At 33.6% G+C, this 24610-nt stretch overlaps 2 protein-coding genes across 2 annotated transcripts; both read left to right on the top strand.

The window, feature by feature from the left end:
* The first annotated feature begins 1342 nt into the window (after positions 1 to 1342).
* gish (casein kinase I gish) lies at positions 1343 to 19429 on the top strand. The gene is given in 13 exon segments (XM_068297103.1): positions 1343 to 1511; positions 1626 to 1794; positions 1796 to 1835; positions 5995 to 6105; positions 7112 to 7278; positions 10303 to 10417; positions 10475 to 10743; positions 10814 to 10984; positions 12601 to 12681; positions 13086 to 13160; positions 13978 to 14076; positions 16121 to 16227; positions 16503 to 19429. Coding segments are annotated over 13 exon segments (1515 nt in total). The 5' UTR covers positions 1343 to 1470; the 3' UTR covers positions 16573 to 19429.
* Positions 19430 to 21214: 1785 nt separating this feature from the next.
* Zip89B (Zinc/iron regulated transporter-related protein 89B) lies at positions 21215 to 23973 on the top strand. Its single transcript, XM_068297104.1, has 2 exons — positions 21215 to 22973; positions 23499 to 23973. The coding sequence occupies exons 1-2, from the start codon at positions 21710 to 21712 to the stop codon at positions 23741 to 23743; spliced, it is 1509 nt and encodes a 502-aa protein (XP_068153205.1). The 5' UTR covers positions 21215 to 21709; the 3' UTR covers positions 23744 to 23973.
* Positions 23974 to 24610: the final 637 nt, after the last annotated feature.

Genomic DNA, 24610 nt, shown 5'->3' on the forward strand with positions numbered 1-24610 from the left:
TAAGAACCCGTTTTCTTGAAACCAAAGGCGTTTCGATGTTTTTCGCTAAGCAAACGACGACCCCAAAAGCAAAAATAAATATAAATAAAGAGGCAAAGGAAAAAAAAAAAAAAGAACTGGGGAGCCAACAACACAACACCAACAACCAATCGATTGATGCATACATATGTTGAACCAGTTTTAGCCACAGGATATTAAGCCATAAAAATAAGCAAAAACTAAATTTAAGTAGAGTTGAGTGTGCAGAAAAAGAAACAAAAATGAACTACAAGCTGTTTTAATGGAGGAGAACTTGTTTCTCTCTCTCTCTCTCTCTGATAGTTGTTGTTGTTGCTACTCTTTTTTTAGTGATTCGGCGGTGTCTTTAATTGTTATCGGGTAGAAGTTCATTCTCGATTTTCGCAACACAACACTGCGCTTAACGGTACAATTATCGGTAATTGTTTCTTCTCTCTGCTGTCCGTCTCAGTCTCTGTGTTCTACACAGAAGATAAGATTTTATTACCACAAAAGAAGATGGAGTAGTGAATGGGACTATGCGCGGAGGAGAAGGAGGCCATACGTTCTATCAATTTCCTGTTAATGAACTAAAAAACAAAAACTCCCCCTAGAAGGTTTTTGCATTTTGAAGCGAGACTGTTTCTATATCTCTTCTGTTTCGATAATTAATTGATTTGAGTGCGGGGGGCGGAAGGGTATTTCATTCTGTGATTCACTCACTCGTGTTCAAAAATATTGTTTTTACCCCAGCCCACGGCAGGGCGACCTACTTAGTATGAGAAATCACGCAAATCTATGACATTGAACTAAATTTTTCAACAACTACTCGGAATCATCTTAAAACTATTAAAGCCACGCCCAGAATATTGTTCTACGTACAAATGTACGTACTTAATGTACATATGTAAGTGGGCATGAGTCACTTACTCGAATGTTGGTTACGCCTGGGCAAGTTCTCCGTCATTGACCATAGAGCGTCAATTCTCGAACTCACTTCGCCACTTCCCAACTCGTTTGTCTGCTGTTTAAAAATGCAAAATGTAGTCAAAACATTTTTCTTTTTTTCTTGTTGTTGTTTGTGTCATTGTCCTTTTCTGTACATAGGTATATTTGTGGGCGTTTCTCTGGCTTAATATTGTAAGAAATTTCAACATGTTGCTGCCACCGAGTTTAGTGACCTTTGAAAATAATTTCATTTTGCTAATATCTTTTCTAACGAAAACCCAGCAAACCTTTGCTTTCTAGGATAATTCAAATTTGAATGTTTCGAAAATATATATCACAATATATCAAAAACGAGGAGTACGTATACTATATCTATATATTTCAATATACATTGACATAGAGAGACAGAAATATATGCAGTTAGAGGAAGACGAATTGTGTTTTAGTTTCATTTGAAGTTTTTATTTTTCCGATATTTTAACGTCGTTTGTCGTCGTCTCTCGTTCATTATAACAAAAACAAAACATGGCGCCCAAATTGGTTAAAAGGGTTCAAAACTATCTCAGGTTGCTTTTTTACCCCTTTTATTTTATAAATATGTATATTAAACTTTAATGACACTAAATTTGATTGCTTGTACTCATTTTTTACATATACTTTTCTCTTTTATCTTTTTGCAGTGGCGGAGGTCCACAGACAACAACTGCCGGTCCATCTGCTGGTAATGTGGCAAATGCCACAGCCCTCGCTGGTGGTAAAACAAATTCAAGCAATAATATGTATTCCACCCGCCAATCTGTAAGCACCACAACCGGTGTACTTATGGTCGGACCAAATTTTCGTGTCGGTAAAAAAAATTGGCTGTGGTAATTTTGGCGAATTGCGTTTAGGTGAGTACCAAAACAAAACAAAGAAAAAGGGATTTGATTCAAGCGAATGTAGACGAAATTGGCATTAAATTGAGCTCTGAGTTACATTAGCGATATTCGGGAAAAGCAGAAAGGGTGCTTACTCATTCCTGTTTGTTTTATTTTTTTTTTCAAATTTATTTTCCGTTTAATTATTAGGGAACCTTGGTCCTTCATTTAGGTCAGATTTTATGTGAAAAGGTAGAACAAAGACAAAACAAAGGGAGTGAGAGAGTAATTGAGTTTCGACGCTCTCATTTTACTGCAATTCGTTAATGTCAATCACTAAAGCATATTAACGGGTTTTGTCAAAGGTTCTGAAACAAAATTATTAAAATGCATTCCTTCAAACCGGTTATAGCAAATATCGGTTATAGCGAAGCAGTAGTGCCGGCCTCCTTGAGTATCATTATAACCGACATCTACTGTATATCTTTTTATCCTGCTTTTTTAAATCTTCACCCACAAGATTGAGATTAAGATTCATGATCTGTGGTTGCTTGTTCTTTTGTATATGTATTTAGGTTAAGCAACGGTTTCCGTTATATCCTCTTGCTCGGGGTCGGGGTAGGTGTCCGGGTTCCTCTCCTCTTCCTGCATTGTGTTACTTTAGGCTCAGCGCCAAATAGCTGTAAATAAATCGTAAATTATATATTTATATGTGACTCAAAGCCAAAGTATATCTGTCCGGGAGTCCGTCGACGATTGTTCGGCTGGTGTCGCCACTTTTGCTAATACCCATTACTTTTCTGATGTCGCCGGGGTTATTTCTGTTATCTCAAAAACGAAAATACAATTTAAATTGATTTCCCTTTTGAATTCAATCAACTATATTTTGCGTTTACTTCGATTGATGGCCGAATCTCAATGTTTTTTTTTTTTTTTTTTTGGGATAATTTTTGTGATATTCTATAGGGTACCTTTTAAAACTTTGCGAATTGGGAAAAATTTCTCATTCATTCTTTAACTTCTTCATGGGTAGCCATTTTTGTTTTGTGTGAGAGGAGACTTCCTTTCAGTTTGTTTGACTGACTGACTGGCTGGTTCGTTTGTTGGCTGGCTGGTTGGCTGGCTGACTGTTTGGCATTCCTTTTCATGACTTGGCTGCCAAGAACATTAACCACAATGGGAACCTTTTTTCTTTCATTTTTGTGTTGCCTCTCGTTGTTTTTGTACAACAATGCAACAAAATGCCATTCCATTCCGCCATCTGTTTTGCCTGCTGGCATAGTCGTCGTCGTCGTCGTCACTTTTGTTTTGTTTGCTAAATGCGCTTTTATACAATTTTCTCTCTCTTCTTTTCTTGGCCCTCTTTCCCTTTTTTCTTTATTTAGGCTTGTCACTTCCTTTTTTAACATACAACAGGTAGTAGTAGACTAGAATAATGTGATAATATATAGTGCTGTTAAAACTGTAGGCGATTTAAATAACTTGTTTACTTGAGGTCTAAACATACTTAGTACTAGATTTTATAGAGTCTAATAAAAATGGTTATTTAAATGTTTGTTCCTATCCACGTCCTGGTTTTTCAATCCACTTTCGACCACTGTTCGGTTTTTCAAAACGTATGTCACTTTCCATCATAAAATGAGAAATTTTTGCTGCAACTCCGTCGAAAATAGGTCTTTTGTTGCTGTCTAACTAATTCTAATATTAATTTTACTGAAACGAATTGAGAGATAAGCTTTTTGCCTTACTTCAGATTACCGACGAAAGGCGTGGAGCCTTTTAGAGGGAAATACTTGTCGCTCCAGGTCTCGAAAAAGTGTACAAAATTTATTTGGAATCCAAGTTTAAGCTTTCTTTTTTTTTAATGTTTTAATAGTTCTTTAGATCTGTTCTTAGAATCATACGCCTTTTAATTTTCTCATTAAATGATGCAATTGATGTGATTTATTTACCTTAAACAGCTGTTTTAAATCTACGGAAACATATGGATTGGCGCTTGAAGCAGTTGTTATTAGTTGTATGTGTGTGAATTAAAGGGTGCATTTACTTACAGGGTGTTTAGATAGAATCAGCACCTGTCTGAACACCTTATTAACTTTTTTTGAAAGAATAAAACAAACTTTTTATGACGTAGATAAATAAAGTGTGATATCATTTTTATTAATTGTGTTTGTATTCTATATAAATTGCGATTAAAACAAATAAAATGAATGAATATATATATATATATCAATATCTACACTATTGTGTACTATTTAAGACAAGTTTGGCGGCAAAGATAAGGAGAAAACTTTGTTTAATTTTTATTTCTTGGTCTTTGCAATAAAAAAATGACATAATTTGTTGTATTTTTCATTTTGTTTTTTGGTAGCCTAAACACGCCTGATTTTTCTTCTATTTATTACAATTGCCTAATAAATGTGTGTGTGGTGTGTGTTTGAGGGGGAGAGTATTTGTGTCTGTGTGTGTGTCTCTGCTCTCTGAGTATAAATAAAATTAGCTAAGCAGACCAGAACTGAAACACAACAACTACAACAAATTGGAAAGAAAATATAGAAAAGCCAATTTATTGTTGTGTTTTGTTGTTGTATGTATTTTGTTTCTTGGCAATTTTATGATACTTTTGCGTGGGCGTTTCACGTTTAATTCTCCGAGCACATTATTGTTGCACGCCCTTTTTTTTATTTTCTTTTTATGTAGTTTTTTTCTTAGGAGGAATTCTCCTTTTTTCGCGCTGCTGTTTAATGATTAAAATTTCCCTTTGGGGACCATTCAGGTTTTATTTATTTATTTGAGTTTTTGTTGTTGTTTATTGTGTTAGGTCATGACATATTTTGTATGGCTTCTTGAAAAATCAATGGGGTGTGGGGTTTGAGTGGGGTGGGTGGTGAGGCGGGGATATGCCAAAGTTTGTGATACTTATTTCACAATTTACAACAGTTTTGAAGTCATTAATACGAATGTCATGCTAATTACATTTACATTTAAAAGCAAGAGTATAGCCTTTTAGTATTAAATTGAAAGAAAGTGGTATACAGTTTTAGAGTCATATGCCGTCAAACAGTTTGAGAAGCACTCAATGATGCGTTTTTCGCCGTAAAAGCAATTGAATTAAAACATAAACAATAGCAATTTATAAGAGAGAATCAATGAATATAATAAAATTCATGAGAGACGACAGCTGTTTTCGATGAGGAAGAGTGGGCGGGAGGGATAACAGTGGGTGAGAGAGGGAGAGAGGAGGGTTGGTTTATCCAGGCGTATGATTAGTAGTTGTAATTCTGACTAATGTGAGAATTTTTTGCGTATTTTGCACAATTTTTTTTTCTTGTTTTATTATAGTGCCAGAGCAACCGCAAAAAAATAAACAAATAAAATGATTTTAATTTTTACTGAGGATATAAGAAAACATTTCGATAAAGGGTGGGAAGTACGCAAAGTATTAAACTAATGGTGAGGGGGTCGTGAGCGGGGCGAGTAGTCTTGTTTTTATTCAAAGTCATGCGGGTTTTTCTTTTCTTATTCAGAGGGGGGATTTATTTTAGTAGTGGTACTTTTTTTGCTTTTTGCTGTCTGATGACTATACTGCATATCAGCGCCGCCTTAATGTTGTGTGTCGTCTGCTGATAAGCTTTTGTAACCAACTCTTTCACTCCGTCTACCACCCGAACCGCCCACTCACTCATGGTCATTCACTGCTAACTGTCTCTGTCTCTCACACACACACTTTTGGTCTCCTTTCTGTCTCTCTCATGACATAATTTTGCATACATGAGTAAATTTTTTTGTTATATTAATCGAAATATGCCGTACTCTCTTCTCTTTTTCCCTTTTTCTCTCGTTTTGTTGTGTATGTGGGTCTATGTGTTTGTGTGCGTGTAAGGGACTTAGGTCGGCGAATGTGTTGCTTTGGTGGTGTTGGTGGTGGTGGGCGTGGCACGGACAGTGTTACAGGTAAAAACAGAATATAAACAAGAAAAACCAGAGCATGCAATTTTTGAGCATAATTTACATACAAATAATATGTATATAATCTGATCCATCGTGTGCCGTATGTGAGAGTCCTTTTTAAAATTAGTTTGTTGGGGTTAAGCATGGGTTAATTTTTTTTGTATCATGCGCTCTGCTTGTTGTTTAATAATGGAACCTATTGAATTTCAACTAATTCTGTTTTCTTCATTTCTTTTTACAGGCAAAAATCTTTACAACAATGAACATGTAGCAATAAAAATGGAGCCTATGAAGTCAAAGGCTCCGCAACTACACTTAGAGTATAGGTTTTATAAACTATTAGGATCACATGGTATGTTGAAATTATCCTAAATACACAAAAATATACAAAACTATTGTAATCCTCTTTCCCCCCTCTATCCCCCTCTGCCACTATCTAAACTATTATAACTAATTCAAAACAAAAACTAACTACAAAACAAAACGAAGAATTTACCCTCTAACCCCCCACCACCCTCTCAGCACTACAACGACCACCCTCTCCGTAAACACTTCTATTTCTATCAAATATATTTATTTATCTCTTAATTTTGTACTAACCAACCAACAACCACCCACCCGGAAAAAACTCGAAATTAAAACAAAAAAGAAAAAGTTTTGCACCGTTACCACCTCTTCGTTATATTGTCAAAATATGTCATTAAGAAAAACTGCTTTTACACTATTTAATTAATATTTTTTTCGAAGATGAACAAAAACAGATAATAGATTTTCTCAAGCATATTTCGGAGGTCGGTGCGTGAAGAACAAAACCTAAAAAAAAAAATATAAAAAATATTCAAAGACTTGTACAAAATGAAAACCCAATACATGGAACAAATAAAACTGTTCTAATTTATATGTGTAGTAGCTAGAATTTAATAGCTGTACTACCTAACTGTTATACCACCCACCTTGAACATGAACTAAATACTTTTGCTACAAAAAAGTTATATTTTTTTTTTATCGTTTTCCCTTTTTTTCCATTATTCTAAATGCCTGTCTATCTTCTTTGTTGTTTTTAAAAATATATATATATATCCATCTATTATATCTATACTATATTGCTCTGATATCCCCCCGCTATCGATCTGAAAAATAAAAATGAATCTCTGAAATCAATATCACCTGCGCTTTCCCTACATCCGATTGATCGATCCGAACATCATCTGAACTGACACACCTGATATACCTGAATCCTGGGCCCGGCTGCAACAACAACAACACATTATGATGGCATGGCATAAATTGTCTCCTCTCGTATCTATGACTTGGAATTGGAATGTTTAATTCAAAATTATGATTACGCAAATTTGAAGCCGATAACGCCCCAGATGGCATACCACGCATTTATCATTTGGGCACTTGCGGTGGCCGTTATAATGCCATGGTTTTAGAGTTATTGGGATTATCATTAGAAGATCTCTTCAATATTTGCTCCCGTAAATTTTCACTTAAGACTGTATTGATGATAGCGAAACAACTTGTAAGTTCCTGAAATTAATCCGAAATCGAAATCACTTTAGAATTTGTTGTTTAAGCGGGTTTCGGGTGTATACCAGTTGTGGTATAAAAGTACATGAAATCCGTTTAAATTACAATTTTTGTTTTTTGTTTTCTCAAACCGAATTTTAATTACATTTTCAAATTAAAGTGTCTCAACCGGGCTGTAGAAGTGCAAAGTTTAGAATTTACAACACTTGACAAAAGTTTCACCCTATGTTCTAATTTTTAACTATAAATAATGCAATGAACGTTATTCCAAAAACATTTTTTTTTATTAGTTCAAAATGTAGTTAAAACAACAACAAAATAATTGAAATTTTAAAAGCAAAACAATACAACTTTTTTTTTTTTTTTTTTGGTTGTAGCATTGTAAATTTTAAATCGTTGTAACAAACTGTAATTACTACAAAAAAACGATTCCTAACCACAATAGCATGTGAACTACGCGTCGAAATTACTACTTTAGAGACTGTCTCTTTCTCTCCTATTTGTATATATGTAAAACCGAAAACTTTCTTTCAAATAAGACTACCAAAAACCCAAGCATATATTTTTGTTTTATTTTATAACAGTTTCCGTTATACCTAACCCACTTGAAAAAAAGTTCTTACCTTTTGTGTTTTTGATGATTTTCTGCTATGCAAAACTCTCTGTTTCTCTCACTCCCCCTTGCTCTCGCCTCCTTCTCTCCATATATTTCTCTTTGTATGATATATATTTTTTAACAAAATTTACTAACACAACAGAATAGCAAGCAAAATAGATTTTTGCTCTACTGTTATACACACACACACGCAACACACACAACACACACAGTCACAGATATAAAGAAAATTTATTGTATGTTAAGCTCAACTTATATCTACAAGTGAAAGTAGATTTAATCACACTTACATATTTAAATACAAATTTATATATTATGACATTTATGTATCGAGAAACTCTCCTTAAAATTGTGAAGTTAGGGTTGATTAGAAGTGGAGTGAGGAGTTAGTTGGTACCTGTATTAGGCGACTTCCTTGTATATGCTTCGAGAATCTCTATTTTGGTTGTTCTTGTTGAATTTTTTTTTTTGTTAATTTGCACTTTATAAATGTTTATAAATGATCAAACAATTGAAGTTTGAAAATCCAAAATAAATGAAAGGTGGTAATAAACGTAAGACGCGCTAAAACTAACCATTCCATATGAGCCTGAATCTTTCACTTACTCTTGCTCGCCTTCGCTCTGTCTCTTTTGCTCCCCATATCTCTCTCTCTCTCTCTCTCTGTCTCCTCTCACTTTGTATTCCCTGCGACCCACAATCTCTGTTATATAAAAACTGTTATAAATTGATTTTGTAACTCTTATCATCTTCTCATTTCTTCTCTATACTCTTTCTTTTTGCTCTATCGCTCTTGAACAACGAACGAAACAAAAAACAAAAAAAAAACTTTTGTGCGCTGTCCAACACTTAAATTCGATTGAATTCCTCCTCTACCAACCAACCAATCAACAAACCAACAACAACAACCAAATCAAAACGAAACAAAAAAAAAAAAAAAACAAATCTGCGTTATTTTTTTTTTGTTTTTTGTTGTAACAAATTTTTACCACATTCTGTGTGTGTTGGGCTATAGCAGAGGGTGTACCAGAAGTATATTACTTCGGCCCATGCGGCAAATATAATGCTCTTGTTATGGAGTTACTTGGTCCATCGCTTGAAGATTTATTCGATATTTGCGGCAGACGTTTCACTTTGAAGACCGTACTACTGATAGCTATACAATTAGTAAGTACAAAAACAACAATAAACCAAAAAGAAAAACACCATTCAAATTTATACCACCACCAAAAAATAGAAACAATCAACCAACAATCAGCTATGTTTGTTTGTTTTGTTCCAATACATGAGTATTATATATTATATATTTTTACCTTTCATAGCACTCGAATCAAAATTAATTCAAATCACATTTCACAACACTTACTACTACAACTGTTTTTTATTCACACACCTACCACAACTATATAAATCTTGGTAGTAAAGGCAAATCAAATTAACCAACACTGGAAAAGCTGAATCCTTAAAAACTCTTGTCACATATAAAACAAAAAATAAATTATGTAGTTTTTTATATTATTTTAACTTTTACTTTCTGTGATGTGTGTGTAGGTTTGAAGCTTGGGGATTATATTTCTGTTAATAATTATTTTTGTATGTCATATTCTTTTGTCATATTCTTTTTTTTTTAAAGCTTACTAACACTGAAACAACACACACAAACACACACATATATAACATAAGCTGGCCTCGCTCTCTACCTTTATATCGCTCTTTCTCTATCTCTATCTTTCGCTCTGCTATCGTAACTCTCATTTTTAGTAGAACTTGGTTAAGGTTATTAATTTATAGTTTGTTTTTATTTTTTTCGTTTTTATTATGTTCAAACAACAACGTTCATTGTAATTTATTTGGAAACTTGCATGTAAAATACAATATATAAAAACATTTGTCGTTCTGTTGCAGTAGTTGAAATAATTGAAAATTTGAGAACTTATTTTTGTTCACATTGAAACTTTCGGAAATCGAACCAATCAAACATAAAAAGAAAAGAAATGAAATGTCAATCATCAAAATCAAGCTAGTTGAGACACTAAAGAAAATATGATAAGAATATTGCGTTTTGATGTGTAATCCGTAATATATAAGCTTCCAAAACAAAAAATGTGTAGTACAAATAGAAACACGATGTAAGTGCCAGTATTGTAAAACTAATTGTGAGCAAATCGAATCAAACAGTGATTTTGCAGCACTAAAATCATTTTCAAAAAGTAAAGCCTACATTTCGGAGCCAGCTTTGCCGATTTAATGATTCTGTTTGTACTGCCAAAAGAAAAGAGAAATGGCAATGTTTATTTAACCAAAAATCTTGCCTTCTCTTTTCCGTATCTAATGATATTCTTCATATATGAAACTATTTAAGTTGTCAACTAATCTTTGGTATTTATTTCTACTATTTAGCTCCACCGGATCGAATATGTTCATAGTCGGCACTTAATCTATAGGGATGTTAAACCAGAGAATTTTCTCATTGGCAGAACATCAACAAAACGTGAAAAAATTATACACATAATTGGTAAGGTCACATTAATAGCTTTCCATTGCAACTAATATAACTTGTACTCCTTTACAGATTTCGGTTTGGCCAAAGAATATATTGACTTAGATACAAATAGACATATACCATATCGGGAACATAAATCCCTAACTGGCACAGCTCGTTATATGTCAATCAATACGCATATGGGACGTGAGCAGTCGAGACGTGATGATCTTGAGGCGTTAGGTCATATGTTTATGTATTTCTTAAGAGGTTCACTGCCGTGGCAAGGCCTTAAGGCTGATACACTCAAGGAGAGATATCAAAAAATCGGTGATACAAAGCGTGCAACGCCCATTGAGGTGACTTGTGAATAGTTGGAAATCCACTGAAACAAAAATGAAACTTCTTTTATTTTTCTCTTTCTTCCAGGTACTTTGCGATGGCCACCCAGAAGAGTTTGCAACATATTTGCGCTATGTGCGACGGTTAGATTTTTTCGAGACTCCCGATTATGATTTTCTGCGAAGACTGTTTCAAGACTTATTCGAACGTAAGGGCTATACCGATGAGGGCGAATTCGATTGGACAGGGAAGACAATGGTAGGCTTATCGATATATTCAATATATACATAGCTTTAAGAACGATCTCTCTTCTCCATCCACAACACAAAAAAAAAAATCGAAATACTCCTCTCTTATCTTTGTGCCGAATTCAAAAAAAAAAATATATATATATATATTTCATAATTTCTTAGGAGACCTAACCAACAAAAACTAAAAAAAAAAGCAAGACTACTGCGACCCCATCCTACCACCTAATATATATAAATCTATCATTATCTCTACATCTTTCCCATATATCAATAAGAAAATAACTAAAGTTAACTCTCATATGCATAATCCAAAACCAAAAAAAATACTATGAAACGTTAAAAAACCGAATACTACCACCACCCATATTAAAAAAAAAAAATATACAAATAGTCGGCAAAGAAGGAGATTCAACTGAATAGCCCTGTAATAACAAGTCCATCGACAAGAACAACAAGAAGAAGATTGTTTTATATCAATTCGCTCAATTCCGGATCCTCCCAGGGGGGGACACTAACAATAACCTAACCTAGAAAGGGAATGAAATGATTTTAAAGGCATTGCCGACCACCCCCCTTCTCCGCCAGATTATGTTCCAGTTTGCCATAATACATTGAAGTTGGCCGTTTAAATATGATTGCTGTTGGAATATACAAAAAAAAAAATATATATATCAAAAAGTATCCCAGCCACAACAAAAATTCCAGATTAAGCCGAGAAACAAATGAAACCTTTAGTTCCAAACATATTGCCTATATATTTTTATAAATCTTCAAATTAAGCTATTAAATTAAAGTTTAACATGAACGCAAACCACAAAAAACAACTTGTAAACAAATCCTATCTACCTAGAGTCTAGTTTGGGGTTTACTTGAATTTTGGCATTCTTTGGTGGTGTATTCTTATTGTTTTTGAAAACTTTTCACGATTGTAGTTCTTTAAAATCCCTACATACATACATATATACATATATGAACATTCTTGCATTTTGTTTCGTATGTAAGACAAAGGAACAGCTGGATCAAATGAAGGTCATTAAGAATGCGCCCCCTTCTCATTTGGCGAAGAATAAATCGGATAAGGTATATAATTAACACATATCCTGGCCAAATCCACCTGCGCTCCGTGTTTAGTTTGCTCGTTACAGTGTTGGTAAATGCTGCACACACAAATGCTTGAGATTGTGATTTTAATTGTGTATAAGAAGCTCGATGCTAATTAATTGTACAATATAAATACATATATATCCAATAGAATAAGAATCGCATTAAGTTATTAACAAAAAAAAAAAACTAAAAAGTCAATGCCATTTTCTAACCGCACCACTCTTTTCTCTCTCTTTCTTTCTATTTCATCAATTCTTAAAACAAAAATTAATTTTTTTGTTTTTGGACAACAACGACAACAACAATCATCATGTGTATCTCTATGTGTGTGTGTGTACGTGTGTGTGTCATTATTTTGTGTACAACAATTATCAACATTTGCATCAATTTAAATATACATAAATATAATCTGCATTTGCAACAAATACAACTACAAACATCCACCATTGACACACCACAACAACCACGACCTATTACCATAACAACAACAACAACTACTACTACAACCTACACCCACAGTCAACGCCCGTCGGATCTCTGCAAACTGGCCATGAAGTCATCATTTCACCAAATAAAGATCGTCATAATGTTACGGCTAAGGTAAAGTATTGCACAATATTCTTCAATTCATTCAACAAAAAACCCAAAACAAAATAAGAAACAAAGAGATAAAAAAAACGAAACTACATAATTTTACTTAACTTTTTAATATACTTACATACATTTATATTTATATACTCGGTTTTTAAGACAAAAAGACAATTAATTATTATTTTTCTAACTCCTCAACTATAGACACATATTTTGTTTGGCTTTTTTTTCTATAACAATTTCTCAATTTTCGACTTAAATATCTTGCCTTTCATTTTCTATTTTTTCTCTCTCCTTTAACTGCAAACTATTTTATGATGAGCTCTCTTTTGGTCTCTGCTTTTACTTTCCTTCCTTTGTTTTCATTTCTTTATATTACGTATAAATGATACACATGTTGTATATGTATATAGGATGTATCCTATTTTGATTTTGACGATGATATTGATGATGATGATAATGAGAATGAAGAATATATAATACTTCAGGTTAGACGTTGTAGACTTGAAAAGTATCTTTGTTATGGTTAGTGTGAATATAACAAATTATATATATCAATCATCTTGAAATAGATTCTGCAGTTTCATTTAATTTATGTTTTATATATAATTTCTTTAATTTTGTAATGGCTTTAAAATTAAGGAAGTTTAGGAACATTTTCTTAGCCTGGCTAGGAGCTAGCTGTTTTTAGAACAAGAGAATTGCCAATTTAAAGTATTTTTGCGCTAAGTTTGGATAACTAAAACTAAACAACAATTGGTGATTGGTAATTGGCTATATCCCCGTGATATTTAATCCCAATGAATGCGGCTTAATTGTGTCTTGATTTTCGCTGCTTTTAACCTGTATTATTTAGCAATTTGTTATGAATTTCTTTTATTTTCTTATGGTTTCTTCTTTGTGATCTGCTTTAGTTTTCACACACACTCAAAAACTTAAAAACAAATGCAATATATTACATATCATGTTCCTTTTAATGTTTCTGTAGCAAATTTGTATTTTCTGTTGTAAATTAATATACATACATATACATATATAATTATTTACATATAACAAAACAACTACTGAAAACTTTAGAAATTGTCTAAAACTAAAAATTAATTATTGCCTAATTCGTTTTTGCCCCGAAACAAAAAAAAAAAAAACAATCAACCAAACCACAACCAAAACCAATACAAAACTCCCCACTCTCTACTTATTACCAACAACCTCAAACAAACCGAAATTGAAACACATGTGGCCATCATACCATCTCGAATCCGAAACGTAATCCATCGTTGCAAACTACTCCATCGACCATATTAGACAAATGCCAAAGGAGGTGTTGCTGCGTGGCCTGATGTGCCTAAGCCTGGGGCTACTTTGGGCAATTTAACACCGGCCGATCGACATGGCTCAGTGCAGGTAAGCTCCTCCAATGTCTCACAGCGTCTAACCTCTCCCACCCAGCCCACAGTATTTGTTGCGCTCTCTCTTTCCTCTGTATCTCCTTTCTTTCTCTCTCTCTCTCTCTCTCTCTCTCTCTACCTACCTTTCTGTCTTACTCCTAACTTTAACTCTAATCTCTAATGTTTTATATTTCGTTTAATTTCTGTATACTTTTTTGTTTTTGTCGCTCGTCGCTCGCTGTTTTTACTTTCTTTGTTTAATTGTAAATAAAAATTGTTAAATTTAATATTTGATATATATTAGTGTACCTAAAAAAACAAAAATATTTGGTAATTGTTTGTTCGCCCGCCTGTTCTCATATACATATACATACATACATATCTAAAAACTTGTACATACAATATACTACTCCAGAGATAATTACAATATGAATTTATAAATATATTGATATTCATGGAATTACTCGCAGACTGTTATATTTTTGGCCTTTTCAATTCTAATGTTTTCACTTGATTTACTCTACATTAGCTCAACAAGGTACTGAATTATATTATCCTCCTCTTTCACCACTCCTTACCGATTAGTTTCTCGTTTTTACGGTTTGTTTGTGTTCTCGTTAAACACGTTACTCGTTACTTTTGTTGACGAGTATCGACATAGATATGTTTTTATCTCGGATATTCTGCGTTCTTTTTTGAATTTACCAACAATTTTCTATATCCTTAAATAGTGAGCATGAGTAGAGTAAGTTAAATCTGTCTAATATAATATATAAATATATGTCTTGTCTCTGCATGTGACGTAATATAGAGTGCATGTCACATAACTTTTACACACACACAAACATACACACAACCAACGAGTCGTCAAACACCCATTAAGAAATTGCATGTTTCCACATCTTAAGCACAGTTTCCTTTTTCTTCGCCCCTTGCATTCAAAAGAATTCGGCCTTAGTTGGAGGGATCACTTTATCAATATTCTCATAATGTCGATTAGTATTTAGTTTAATTAATCTATTAGCATGCCAAATAATCAGTAAAGTTGATGATGATAGAGAAACCAAAAACCACCCCACAAAAACTTATTACAGAGGTTGCCCGAAGATTCAAGCTCCGATGATGATAGCCCCTTTGATGCTTATTATGAGAAAAGCGACAACGATGATGATCCTAAGAAATAAGACTCTATCCAGTTCGACTACTACCACACTACTCCAACAACTCCTACTTACTCCTCTTCCTTATAGAATAACTTCTTGATAACACACTCTATATATCTAGATTCCCACGATTTTCTTTTGACTTAACTAAGCAACAACTAAGGTATTTCAAATGTCCTTTCCTGTTCGTTTGTGTGTGTGTGCGTCTGAGTGATAGTCTCTTGTGTTTGTCCTTGCTGAAAACGAGCCAACTACTAGTTTTAGTTCATCATGAAAAGGCAATCTCTGTGGTAATGTTAGCCGAGTAAAGTAAAAGCTCGTTTGCAATAAAAATTCATAGAATTGTCACGTAGAAAAGCTATAGAGAGACCAAAGTTCCCAATTTTGTTATGGATTCTTTGTAAATTTGTCTTTTTTAGTTAGTTTCTTTTCGCAGTATTTAAAAGTTTCTCCCTCCTTTTAGTTGTTTTTTGTGTAATGAAGTGTGTGTGGTGACATTGTGTACAGTGATCGCCATGTTACATTCCCAGTTCTTTTATCAAATATAAAGGCATCTAACGAATGTTTTTTTTCCATTCACATTTTTTGTTATTCTTCTTTTTGATTAGAGAGTGCGAGAAAGTTTTATGTAAATTGTCTATAAAAATACTTTTTTTTTTTTATTTTTTGTATATTATTATCACCAATAATAATAATAATAAAAAAATGAAATTTATTTATATGATATACATATGTTTATGTACTATGTATACATGTATATTTTAGTATATAGATTTTGCAGTTTAATTAAAAACTCTATGTTTAGCAATCTAATGTGAACCGACATTGTGTTTAAAAATCAATACCTTATGGACATTTTGTTGATTCTCTTTTCCTTTATTTGCCATTCTATTTTAGGTTGTGAGTTCGACAAATGGCGAACTAAATGCGGACGATCCCACGGCCGGACACTCTAATACGCCCATCACACAGCAGCCCGAAGTAGAACTGGTCGATGAAACAAAGTAAGTGACATTCATGAGGAAAACGAAATATGTACATATGTATATACATAGCTCAATTTATGGCAAAATGCATTCCATAAGTTTCACGATACAAAAATGTAGTTAAAATTTATAAAAGCAAATCGATCAAAGTCGTCTCTCCTTGAGGAGTGCATTTTGTGTATAAGCCAGAAGATACAATCTAATTGAATGTTTGTCGTTTTTGCTTTGTCGTTTTAATGCGCATATTTTTTTTCTCCATTTCTTTCTTTCTTTCTTTTTCTAACTGTTTCTAGTGGTTCCTTATATTCCAGATGTTGTTGTTTCTTTAAACGAAAGAAGAAGAAATCAACTCGCCAAAAATGACTAGACGGTGTACAATGTAGTCCAGAACGCGAAGCGGTCACCCTGCTGCGCGCAACTTCACATTCAAACTCACGGGATAGCGTATTGAATAATCCGAGTCAGGATTATATACAGCAGGCGACGTCGCAGCATACGTTGCGTTATCCTCCATCCGCGTCAATGTTGACGCCAACACCAACTACAAATACACCGACACTTCCGTTGTAATTTATATAAATATAAAACAAACAAAAAAACCACAAAAAAAAAAATACCATCAAGAAAACCACAAAAAAAAAAATACAAAAATAAACAACAACAACCAACAAGAAATTACCTAATTAAACACTAAAATCAGTAAAAAAGAGTAAAACACTTGCAAAAACTACAAAAAAACAACAACAACAACACCATTTTTTGATTATAATTATTGTAATGAATGTATTTTATTATTATTTTTATTATTTACCAATTTTGCGTTTATTATATAAATTATTATAATTATTAATTATATTATTATTATTATTATTATTAATTAATGCTATTACAAAATAAAATTATAAAAACAAATTTATATATATATACATATATATTCAATTAAACAACAAGAAGAACAACAGCAGAAACAAAAGCTAAAAGATCTGTTGAAGCCAGGCAACTATTTCGATGTCGTTTTTGGGCTCTAAAGTGAAATGAAAATTCCCCAAAATTGCTCTTAAAACAAATACATATACACACACAGACACACCACACATAAAACATATTTATATATATATAATAAATATATATACATACAATTAAAAAGTAAAAAATGAAAATGAAAGGAAAACTAGTGCAGCATCATTAAATGAGACATAATAAATTCGTGCATATTTATACACACACACACACAAACAAGAATTGTAAATTATAATATATATATATATAAAATGCAAAAAACAAAACAAAAACAAGAAAAAAAATTAAATAAAAAAGCAAATCAAACGATAAAAAAGAAAAGTACTAATAAAAACTAAATGCGAAACTTATGTATGCAAATATATATATATATACAAATGTATATACATATATGTACCGCTCCCTTCTTAATGTTCGTTTAAAGTGCAACATAGTATGCTGCTCAACACTGTAATTAAAGCTGCTGTTTAACACTGCTACCAAGTGTGACCATCTGTTGTAATTTGTGGAGAATTTATGGAAAACTTTCATCTATGTTCAGCTGTGGCAATAACTGAATTAACTGTGTTACTTTTTGATTATGGTCCTGGATGCATTTCTATCAAGAGCTTGTGAAGATTTCTCTTTCCGTTTCTGTTTAGTGTTTTCTCAGCAACTTCTTAAGCGAACATTGGAAAATCGGCAGGAAACCAAAAAACCCACAAACAAATCCACATGCGATACCCAAAACCTTTCACCATTCCCTCATTAAGCGTAGGCAGCTTTGCTTTAGATTTTATATATATATAATTAGATTTTATATACTTACATATTCTTTTCATTTCGTATGCACTTTTTCGTTGTTAAGCTATTGTATATAATATTTGTTTTTCAAACGTTATGAGAAAAATGCAGTTGTAGTTTTTCACTTTTTGGTAGTAGAAAACGTAAAGAAAGAGGTTTGTGCATTAATTTAATATACAAGCACATGAACACATCCTTTTTTTAGGTCAATTTTATTTACATACATATGGAAAATGTTTTCGTGTAGCTTAAATGAAGCCTTATGAATTAAATTATAACTAAATGAAAGTAAATGATATACGAAAAACTCAACAGGCCTCTGTATACATAAATGATGAAGAGAAGGAATGATTAATCACTTTTCCAAATGCTTTTTTGAAAGGATAATGAGAAATGTGCATAATACCGTTAACGTACTTAGCTATTTATTTTGATATTACGTGATACTAAACTAAATATGTATAACTAAAACTAATGAAAGTTGCCTGCAGCTAAGCCTAATCACAGCCCAAAACACACTCACTGACACACACACACACAAATCATCATCAATTCACACCATTAAAAAACAACAACAAATCAGTTTAACGAATTTGTTTGCGCTCTCCTTGGCCCTCTCCTAACTCCGCCCCTGCCTCTCACGTGTTACCACTTTGATACCCAATGAAATCAATGATAAATACATACATATATGTAAACAAATTATACATATATATTTTAAACAAATTTTTTATACTATTAAAAATATACATAGTACTACAACAAGAACAACCAACAACAACAAAAATGATAATGTTAACTTTACAAAAACAAAACAAAGAGACATAAAACATAAATGTGTTTTTGCATTCTTCTAGCATGGAAATGAACTAAAAAACAAAAACCAACAACAAAGAAACAAAAAAAATCAAATTTCAAATTTTACAATTTCTTGTATAGTTCAATGAAAATCATTTGTATTATATATGAAACAAAAAAGAAATAAAGAAAAACAAAAACACACATGGAAAAAGTGGCAAAAGAACTGCTTACTTTCGTTTAACCGATTCGATTTTGAATTGCAAGCAGTTTGATTCATAAGAACTGAATCCAAGTAAGCAGTTTTTTTGTGACCAAAACAAAAATTAAATATTTAAGAAACAACTTATGCAAGTCAAGAACAAAACAAAAGAACTTAATAAATATAACAACCAATCGCACTAGTTTATATATATATACATATATATAACAAATTATACATACACCATGTACTTTAAAAACAACAAAAAGAAATGTTGATAAAAGTGGAGAAGAAAACAAAACAAAAACAAATGAGCATGCATTAATTTATATTAAAGAAATTTACATATTGCAAGAAAACAAGAAAGAGGATGAAACAACATTCATCCGAATGGGCAGAGAGAATTGGGTTGGAAAAGGAACACTTACACTTTCCGTTAAATCAGTTTTCATCCCAATAAATGATAAGCGGAAAAACTCAAATCCAACACAGCTAAATCCGCAACACACAGACACAAGCAGCAAGCGTGGGAAAAGAGAAAATAATGTATAAATATATAAAATGATTTATTATTAATTTATAAGTATAACAAATGAAAAACAACAAACAAAATTATTAACTTAAACGATTTAAGCAAGAGTAAAATGGAGCGAGAAACCAACCCGACAAACAAACCAACAACAACAAAATGAAATGAAAAAAAAAAAATAAAAGAAAAATTATTAAAAAAAAAAACATTTATTTTGGTTTAAATTCAATCGGAACTTTTGGCGGATCTTCGATGCTCAAATGTTGGAAATTTCCTCTCCAAAAAGGGTGCGAGTAAAAGTCCTAAGGGTGCGAGTGGTAATTCTAAGAGTTACATAACTTCTTTAATTAACAATTCTAAATATTAGAAACAGCTGTGCTGCCGTTTAATAGATCCACTTATACAAAACTGGCTCAAATCACCAATTACAACTGACTTTTCATCTATCTAATTGCCAAAAAATAGCCTAGCCAACAATTGGAAAGATTACCAATTAGGAATTATGTTATAATGAAGTATATATCTAACGATAAGCATGTGATTTATCCATACTTTGACACACAACACGCAAAACAAATATATTAGTATAATTAACTTGTTTATTGATTAACCTAATTACTTAGACATGTTTTTTGTTTTTTTGATCATAGGCACGAGGCATGAGTTTGTTGAAATTGAAAGAAAAATAGAATCTGCTGATGTTTTTATTAGTCTAGAAAACAAAAGAGATAAATATTTAATAAATATCTCTAAAAAATATCTTTTAGTTAAACAAATGAAACCATATTTAAGTATTTCTTTTACTAACTCGAAGACAACTAATAATCCACTTTTGTGGATCTAGAAATAGCTATACACATACATACAGCCAACAAGGTTTTACTTAGGTTTTTAAGAAAACTTGACTAACGATTTTCAAATTGTTCGAAAATATTGCTAAATCCAATTGATTTTTTTTAATTGTTAGAAGCGAAGCAGAGATATCTCTGTTTATATTATTATTTCTGATGGCTAGTGTAAATGTAAGTGTCCCTGTACCGTTACTTATGTTAGTACTTGGACTGTTTTCTCTTTCATTAGCCAAGACAACAACCTTTTCCGCTAAAGCTATTAACAATTTAATCCGAACGTTAAGCAAACTTGTTAAGTAAAAGTTTGTTGTTGTTCGTTATAAATCCTATATCTTGGGGCTAAGGTCAGATGCCTGTTTAATGCTACAATGATTAGTATTTATATATATGTATGTACATATGAATGTACACTCAAAGTGAACGGATGCAATTACTAAAAAAAGCTAATGCTGATGCCATAATGCGAAACCGTTGGCCTTTATGCATTGAACAATCTTGAGGGTGTGCGTGTGTGTGTGAACAGAGAGGGAGTAGGCAATCGAGTGAGAGAGCAAGAGCAGGAGAGAGAGAGGGGGCTCGCGTTAATATTTTATGCTAAGACAATTGTTGGTTACGTTGGTCACACAGGTGAACGTTCGAGATATGAAGCGAAGAAGAGAGAAGAAGCCAGACTCCTCAACCAACGCAGAGAGTGTCTGGAGAGAATGAGCGAGATAGTGAGCGCGTGATGGGGGAGAGAGCTTTAAGAGAGTTTCATTATGAGCTTACTTAAAATGCTGCTCAGGTAAGGCGAAACTACCAAATCAAACCAACCAACCTACCAAGTGGTTCTCCTCCTCCAATACTTGGCCATAATCACAAACCGCCGATCAGTCTGCGAAGCCGCTTCAAGCCTTCAAGCCCCTCGTAGCGGCAAAACAAAAGCAAAAAAAGTCTTGATTAAACTTGATCATAATTTTCCTTTGCTTTGGCATTTTTGAGTTTTGAAAAGAAAAGTTGTGTCTAACTGTTACCTGTTGCCATTTGCACGTGTCGCACTTTAAAAAGACAAACAACCGAACGGACGAAAGTGAAACACAAAGAAAGAGACACAAAAAAAGTGATTTCCTTTGAGCATTCCAAGCCAAAGAAGTCGAGACATTGTCAACTAGAGTGGAGGCCCTCCCAGGCAAATGCTGCTGGGCCAGTTTTAAACAAGAGTTTCTTTATAGTCAGAGAAACAACACTCGGGGAGTGTATTGGGCGGAAAACCAATAAAATATATAAACAAGAAAGAAAACAACAAAACAAAATAACACAACAGAAAACAACAAGAAAATGAATCAAACACAAGTGAATAATTTTCTGAAATGCTTCCTGCAAATTGATGAGCCCGTTAGCCATTGGGCACGACACGAAGCCGATGATGATCATGATCATGATCATGATCACGATCACGATCATGATCACAATGATGAGGGTGATGATGACTCCGGCTTAATATTGGCAAAAGTAACGGCAATGGTAGTTCTATTCTGTGCCAGCGCCATATGCGGCTCCATCCCATTCCTGCTCAATCGTTGCTATCGCTGGACAGAGAATCAAACCAATGCCCGATCTGCCACAGTGGTCAAGTGCCTCTTGTATTTCGGCGGTGGAGTCCTTTTGGCTACCACATTTTTGCATCTCTTGCCAGAAGTGCAAGAGGTTGTCGAACAATTGCAAGAATGTGGCATAATTGGCGAATTGACATTTCCCCTGGCCGAGCTGTTGATGTGCTCGGGATTCTTTCTCATGTACTTCATTGAGGAGGCAATGCATGCCTATCTGCATCGTCATCAGCCGGACGAGGCTGGCAAGGCCTTTGAAAGAGGACACAGCATACGGAATAGTCATCTGATGAAAAACACAGAGCCAACAGCACCACCAGAAGCATTGGGAGTGGGACCAGCAGCAATGAATGGAGGTGCCGAATTGGGCTCACTTTCGGTACAGAATCTAATACAAAATGATCTCGAACAGCAGAAATATGGAGCGAAAGGAGAGCAACAGCAGCCACACCACCACCATCATCATCACCAGCATCAGCATTCGCATCATGGACACAGCCATAATCATAGCCATTTGCCCGTAATACCTGAAAACTCTTCCACCGAGGATATTCTGGCCTCTTCGCTGAGGGGTCTCTTCATTGTCTCCGCTCTATCGCTACACGAACTCTTCGAGGGAATGGCCATTGGACTAGAGAACTCGGCCTCCTCAGTGTGGTTCATGTTTGGCGCCGTCTCGGCTCACAAACTGGTCCTGGCCTTTTGTGTGGGCGTCGAACTGATTGTGGCACGAACGAAACTTACTCTCGCCATCCTTTATGTTCTCACTTTTGCCATTGTCAGTCCCCTGGGCATCGGCATTGGCATATTGATCAATCACAGCCAGAATTCGACGGGTCCCAATTTGGCCTCAGCCATTCTGCAGGGCTTTGCTTGCGGCACTCTCATTTATGTGGTATTCTTTGAGATTCTATCCAAGAACCGGTCCGGTCTACGGGCATACTTGGCTCTCTTTGTGGGATTCCTGGTGATGTTTGGCCTCCAGCAATTGGGTAAGTCTCAATTTTCAATGCCAAATCAATATATGTATATTATATAGTTTACTGACAGTTAACCGGAATCGAATTCTCTTGAATTGGGAACAGGTTCTTTTGAAAAAATTAATCTCCACCCGTTAAACGGATAGACTACAGTCATACCTTTTGTTTTGAAGTTTTGGTTTTGTTTTTTCGCAATTTACTGGCCTTGTAATACAGGCCTTTTTGCGGTTTTGCATGTTTTGTTGTTCTTCTGTTTGCTGTTTAAACACACGAACAGGTGAAAAACCCCGAAGTAATAATGAAGTCATCTTAATAAGATGATGCGGGGGTGCCCCATCCCATCAACCAACGCATCACTCATATTCACGAGACAGAGAGACAGATAAATAAAGAATATTGACTGCATCATTTTTGATATTGTCAGAAATCCCCTATATATTGTCTTTATAAACTGGGATTCCTATAGACAAATATTTAGTTCAAGGTTATTTCATTTACATTTCTAATCAACAATTGATTGTTTTCTTTACTCAACAGGTGCCAGTGGCCATGGTCATAGTCACAACCACAGCAGTTGCTCTAGTTCCACCGATGATAGCCATGATCATGATCATGCCTCCGAAACCGAGAGTAGATCTGGTTCGGGCACAAATCATGCCCATTCACATCACAATCATGCCGAAGACTTGGCCAACATGCACAATTATGAAAAGCAATTGCAGGTGCTAAGACAAGTTACCCAAAAACTACTGGAAGCCCATCCCAAAAAGGATATGCAATGATAGTTAATAACAAATAACTGATTAACTGCTAAGCAGGCACAAATTTCTGTATATATTTGTAGATATCTAGTATATATGTATATATTTGTAACATTTATTTATCTAGTAATAAAATTAAGAACAAAAATGATCAAGTTTTTCCAAAAATGTTTGCCTTGTACACTCAGTTCCTCTATTATATATATTATATATAACGTCACAATAATAATAAAAAACTTTACAATAAAATTCTAGACAAAGAGGAATTACGTCACTATGAAAAGAAAGTACAATAAACCGATTTAATGCCCTACATTATTACTATATAAAGATAGTGTAATCAACCGCTTAAGTAACATATACAATCCCTTTTGTTGTAGCTTTTTAAAAGTTACTATATTAATTTTCAAGTCAATGTATATTTCTCCAATCTTTTTGATCTGGGCTGCTAAACAAATTAAAGTAGAACTAATATATTGAGAATATATCTGGGGAAAGAGTAAATATCTTGTTTCCTACTTAATTGGTAAGCCAAACAAGGGTCTAATATATATCTAAATATCAATCAGTGACGGATTAAGCCAGCAAGGGGCCCTTAGCAATCAAAAGAATGAGTTTTCGGGTTTTTGATGCAAGTTAGAAGATCATTTGCTGGATATGAAAGTAAGAACATGAATGAAAATCGTACTAAACTTGTCTTTTTTTAAAGTTTTGATTAATTTGAACTATTTTTCTGTCTTTTGCCTCATTTTTAATCAGTTTCAAGATTAAGATTTGAGACTTGTCTTAATTAAATCGGAATTCCTCATATTTTTAAATGACATCAAACATTTGGAAATTTGCAGTTTAAAAGAGAAAGATCTACCTTGTTATTTTTTTTAAATATTG

Source organism: Drosophila tropicalis, unplaced genomic scaffold, assembly GCF_018151085.1.
Source record: "Drosophila tropicalis isolate 14030-0801.00 unplaced genomic scaffold, ASM1815108v1 contig_859, whole genome shotgun sequence".
NCBI classification, from domain to species: Eukaryota; Metazoa; Arthropoda; class Insecta; order Diptera; family Drosophilidae; genus Drosophila; species Drosophila tropicalis.

Excerpts from the sequence above, each read along its gene's own strand:
- Zip89B (XM_068297104.1), top strand. The coding sequence starts at position 21,710 with ATGAATCAAACACAAGTGAATAATTTTCTGAAATGCTTCCTGCAAATT. Across the intron at positions 22,974-23,498 it reads GTTTGGCCTCCAGCAATTGG|GTGCCAGTGGCCATGGTCAT; the intron begins GTAAGTCTCAAT and ends TTTACTCAACAG.